Genomic DNA, 5598 nt, shown 5'->3' on the forward strand with positions numbered 1-5598 from the left:
ATTTATTTCTCAGCTATAAAAATATTACCCAGTTATGATTGGTGATGATAGGTGTGGTAGTTTTCGAGATTCGAGTTTTGGATGTATACATCGCAAGCTCTATTATAATAAGATGACATAGTGTATTTACCTACTACAATTTCAATAAGTTTGTACGATCTAATAAATGAAAATAAAGATTTAATAAGATGGTACAATCTAGCAGCACTGGCACCCAAGTGGTTATAGAAGCTTTTTGAAGTTTACCTGTTGCTCGTAACTAAGACTATTTTTCAGAGAATAAACATAGATTCACTAATTTCGTACCGTCATGCAAATGATAATAGATACAGATTCGATACATTTGTACAGTCTGGCAAAAAAATGCCATCTACTAGTTTTTCAAAGAATAAATATGGGTTCAATAAGTTTGTACAGTCTGGTCAATGAAAGTAAAACAATGCCATCTAGGGGACTTTTGTACACTGCTACTTTATCATATAATTCCAAGCCTAATTTCTTTTATTGTGGATCTGTCAGACAAAATACCCAACAAGAATACAAAATATAGTAGGTCACACTGGATAACCAACCTTACTTCACAATTAGAAGAATGCTACAATTTTTACAAATCAAATTTTATCAGTTTAACTAGCTTAATGAGAGAAAATTCAATATGATGGAGCATAATATAATTTAACAAAAAATCATGTACCAAGACTCTATTAACCATAGTTTTAAACATGGGTCTAAATCATGTAGCAAGAATCTATTAGCCATAGTTTTAAACACGGGTCTAAATCATGTAGCAAGAATCTGTTAACCATAGTTTTAAACACGGGTCTACATCATGTAGCAAGAATCTATTAGCCATAATTTCAACACGGGTCTAAATCATGTAGCAAGAATCTATTAGCCATAGTTTAAACACTGGTCTAAATCATGTAGCAAGAATCTATTAGCCATAGTTTAAACACTGGTCTAAATCATGTAGCAAGAATCTATTAGCCATAGTTTAAACATGAGTCTAACCTGATCAGATATAGTGAATTTCATGGCTGTAACCACTGTACTACGGGTTAGCTGTGACGAGGAACTCAAATAGGACTTCAGTTTTGGAAGAAGGATGGGAGGATCAATCAGTGTCAATTTCCCAAGGCACTCAGCCACCACATTACGTGTGCCTTCTTCCTCACATTCACAGTGTTTGAACAGCATGCTCCTTTGAAGGTAAAAATATAGATATTGTATTACTAACCCTTTACATAATATTTTACTTGTTTAGAAAAGGTTCCAGATGTATAAGTGATGAGAAGTATTAATTAAAACAAATATCACAAATAATTGATAATATAGTGTAAAAGATTTCCAACAACATTGAATTAGTAAGATTTGTATGTACACAAGTTCATTTGACCACAGCATATTGACAAAAAAATACTAAGCAAAGAATATATTCTCAAAAATCATCTTATAAACACAAAAATTATATAAATAATAAAGTGCTATAGAAATATTGTTTTCACACAATACAATTATATGTCTAAATTGCATCATATGTAAGTTTTTAGCAACATATTATGATTTTGTTAGATTTAAAAGCTTGGAGATAACACACAAAAAATGTATTCCATTGAATTTTAGTTTCTAACATCAGCAATTTCAAAAATCCATCATTTTCAAAGCATATGAACTAGAAATAATAATAAAAAAAACATGTACAAAGACTATAGAGTTGCAACTCCTTTTCTGTGTTGACAAGTTCTCTCTGTGCAGGCAGAATGTTTAAGTATTTCTACTCCCCAAATAAAAATTACAAATAAGGAGATGAAGTCAAAATAAGTTAGCAGTTTAGAGTTTGGTTGTATTACTTTATCAAAAACAAATGTTTATAAAATACACACCAAAAAGAATTCTCAATCTGAAAATTTCTGTTATAGTTTTATTCTGCAGAGAGAGAGAGAGATCAGACAGAACTTTTTAAAACTTCAGAATGTTATTTGTCTTAGCAAAAAACATGAGATATGAAGCAGGAAAGTATTTCTCACAAAGCAACAACAAAGGACTCTTTTTAACATAAATCAAAGGCATGAAAGTTCTTGCAACTTCATTGTTCTTTAAAACAGAGAATTTAGTCATGCAAAGAGCAGAAGAATTAAACAATGCTAAAGTTACGAATGATTAAACAATGCTAAAGGTACAAATGATTAAACAATGCTAAAGGTACAAATGATTAAACAATGCTAAAGGTACAAATGATTAAACAATGCTAAAGGTACAAATGATTAAACAATGCTAAAGTAACAAATTGAGTCTGAAGGTTGCTGGCAAATAGCAGTCAGTGTAACATTAGCATTGTTTAATTATTTGTAACTTTAGCATTGTTTAATTATTCTTAACTTTAGTATTGTTTAAACATTGGTAACTTTAGTATTGTTTAATTATTTGTAACTTTAGCATTGTTTAATTATTTGTAACTTTAGCATTGTTTAATTATTTGTAACTTTAGCATTGTTTCATTATTTGTAACTTTATCATTGTTTAATCATTTGTACCTTAAGCATTGTTTAATCATTTGTACCTTTAGTACTGTTTAATCATTTGTACCTTTAGCATTGTTTAATTATTTGTAACTTTAGCATTGTTTCATTATTTGTAACTTTAGCATTGTTTAATCATTTGTAACTTTAGTATTGTTTAATTGTTTAACTTTAGCATTGTTTCATTCCCAGACATGTCAAAACACATTGCAACTGTAACTCGCTTACACAATAATTTTGTTTAAATGATAAATGGCAGTTTTTCAATAAACTGTAAAATAAAACTTACCATACAGAATCAACAAAGGGCTGAAGTGTTTGAACTGTTGCAGGACTGGCTGACTGACAGCTAATGATCTAAAAAAAGGTTATCATAACTAAGTACTTAAAGATGAAGCTTAAGGTGAGGCAAAAATAAAAATAGAAAGAAAATTACTTAAAATTCATTTTGATGTAATCATGGGTACAATTGTCCCAATCTATATCTGATTTATATAGCATTGTATAAAAACATTTTTGTACAAGGGTTATCAGAAATGCTTTGCAATTATGTTATTGTACAGAAATAAGCAAAATAGTTTGTTTGAGAATATTGTACAAAGATACACAATGGTCTATCTGCATGTAACCATACTTAATTTTGAGCTGATATACTGAAAAATTGACAATTATCTAACAGCATGTACCACTGGCTCTTGGGTTACTCCTGACTAGCCAAACAGTGAGATCAGATTGTCACTTCTATAGCATATCCATGGTTCCAAAGAGGAGAGCACATTTTTGCAGCAACAGGCCTCAAACCCTAAATCTTCAGATCCACAGTAAGGCCACGCTAACCACTTGGCCACACCCAGCCTTTAAAAAAATATAATTTTTACCAATTACATTTTACCTAAAGACAGAAAAAAAAGAAAAACCACAGTCTTACTTCTTTTAATGAGTGTAGCAACAAGTACTGACGCCTGGATTGAGTTTCAATTTCTTGTAAAACAAATGGTAGGTACTCCTGCAGGTTTCCTACACTGACACTACCTGGTAAAAAACAACAATCACAAAATAAAAAGCATTAAGATTATAAATGCTTCATAATATAATCAAGTGACAGCTGGTAAATAATGACTTTTTGAGAAACAGTGAACCACAAAAATAACAAATGTTTCTACTGAATAATTCAAAATGGTCTCATTCCTATCTCTGAAAAAATTTATAGTAAAGAAAGAGAAATTAAATTTAACATCTTTTAAATAAAGTGCAATTTTTACATATTACACTAAAAAAAATTATATTTAATACAATTAAGAAATAAAACAAATAAAGAGTTCGACAGAAACGTTATAAATGACTATCACTAGAATATCAAAAAACTTTTAATAATATTTGTGATTAGACCTTTTAACCATTTATTTTCAGAAACAATTCTATATTTTGAATTTCTAATTTTGTATTGTAATTTTAAAATGGTGACCCAAAAATACGTCCAGTAGACCGAAACTGAGATATTCGCTATATTCCAGATTTGACTTCACATGATGCCCCTAAAACAACACATTTCAATGCATGTTGAGATAACAACATATTTCTTTTTACCTCTTTCTAACTGCTTCACTACTTTCTATTTCAGTTTTATACAACATTCTCTGCACCAAAGTTGAATAATTCATTGTAGTTTCTCATATCAGAAAGCAACACAGCATAATAAATAACAGCTGGATGTTTTTCTGTGATCCTAAGAAGTTACGGCTGTATAATAACCAAATCTCCCATTGAATGTAACAAATTACTGGTTTCAGTAGTTATAAAACAAACAGTCGTTTAGGTCGAGAATGTCTAATCTTCAGTTTTTGTACGTCTAGCGCATTGTTTAAAAGTACAATCAATTATTTGTGAGGACATAAATTAACCAGGTTAGTTCAGCTTATAAATGTTATTACCATACCATTAAACATTATTAAATTTCCATCTCCATTTCGAAGCATTACAGAGACTCAGTAAACTTATTATAATTTCTGGTTATTTTTTAGACATTCACTCACCTAAAGCAAAAGAAGCTGCTGTTTTCACCTCCTCACTCTGAGAGCTGAAGGAATCAACTAGGATGTCTTTTAGGTCTTCAATCCCACTCAAATCTCTTTAAAAGAATAATAATTATCACCTACTAGCCACACTTTCTAAAAAGATGTAATCAGAGATATTTTCAAAATGACATCCTTATGTTTTATTTGTTTGTTTTATGTATTTGTAGAAGCTTCATCCTTAATTTTAAACATATACACAAATGGGAAGGCTGCAACCACCATTAACTTTTGGATACTCTGATCAAATAGTGAGATTTCAATCACTCTTACAGTAGACTTGAACCAATGATCATCAGCTCTATAGTCCAGCATGCTAACTCCATGGCCATTTTGGTTAATGTTTTTTTGTATTTTAAGCACTTATTTCAAATATTAAAAGGCAAAACCTACCATTTTCAGACTAATTCTGTCTGGTCACAACTCGGATACATATTGGACTAAATGTAAATTAGATGAGAGTTCTACCACAAGCTGGTTGGGAAATTCAAAAATACTGTATAAAGTTGAAGTTTATCTACGAATTAATTAAAGCAACTAAAAATACTTTATATCATTTTAGAACAGCTTTTCATTAACAATGTGCATAACCTATCTTAATTACCAAAATTCTCATTTCTTTTTCTTAGTCAATCTAATATCTGCAACATTCTGTGACTCTAAGATATTCTGTCTTGTTGGTTTTTTTTATTATTCTTTAGCTATATAACACTTAGTGTTCTTGTAGATGTTGGTGCCTTCAAACATATGAAAGCTCTGAACAAGAAGTCAGTGTTACCTTTAATATCAACTTATCTTCCAAATGCCATACCAGCTGTCAATAAAATTAAGTTGGACAGAATGCAGCGTTAGCCAAAGAAATAAAAATGTGGTCTTGAAAGGCCGATGAGCAGCTTTGTAGTTACACAAATACTACCTTTAAACCCCAATTTAATTTTTCTTAACTGGTACTTGTGCCCCTTTATAATATATATATATATATATATATATATATATATATATATATA

At 30.1% G+C, this 5598-nt stretch overlaps 1 protein-coding gene across 1 annotated transcript in view; it reads right to left on the reverse strand.

Moving 5' to 3' along the window:
• The window catches only part of LOC106477108 (cullin-associated NEDD8-dissociated protein 1-like), a 78983-nt gene that overhangs the window by 12523 nt on the left and 60862 nt on the right, over nt 1–5598 (reverse strand). The window contains exons 25-28 of the mRNA XM_013937709.2: nt 4553–4647; nt 3448–3551; nt 2809–2876; nt 1012–1201 (exon numbers count right to left, since the gene is read on the reverse strand). Coding sequence (XP_013793163.1) covers nt 1012–1201; nt 2809–2876; nt 3448–3551; nt 4553–4647 — 457 coding nt within the window. The remainder of the gene's footprint in view (nt 1–1011; nt 1202–2808; nt 2877–3447; nt 3552–4552; nt 4648–5598) is intronic.

The sequence above is a fragment of the Limulus polyphemus genome, unplaced genomic scaffold, assembly GCF_000517525.1.
Source record: "Limulus polyphemus unplaced genomic scaffold, Limulus_polyphemus-2.1.2 Scaffold162, whole genome shotgun sequence".
NCBI lineage: Eukaryota > Metazoa > Arthropoda > Merostomata > Xiphosura > Limulidae > Limulus > Limulus polyphemus.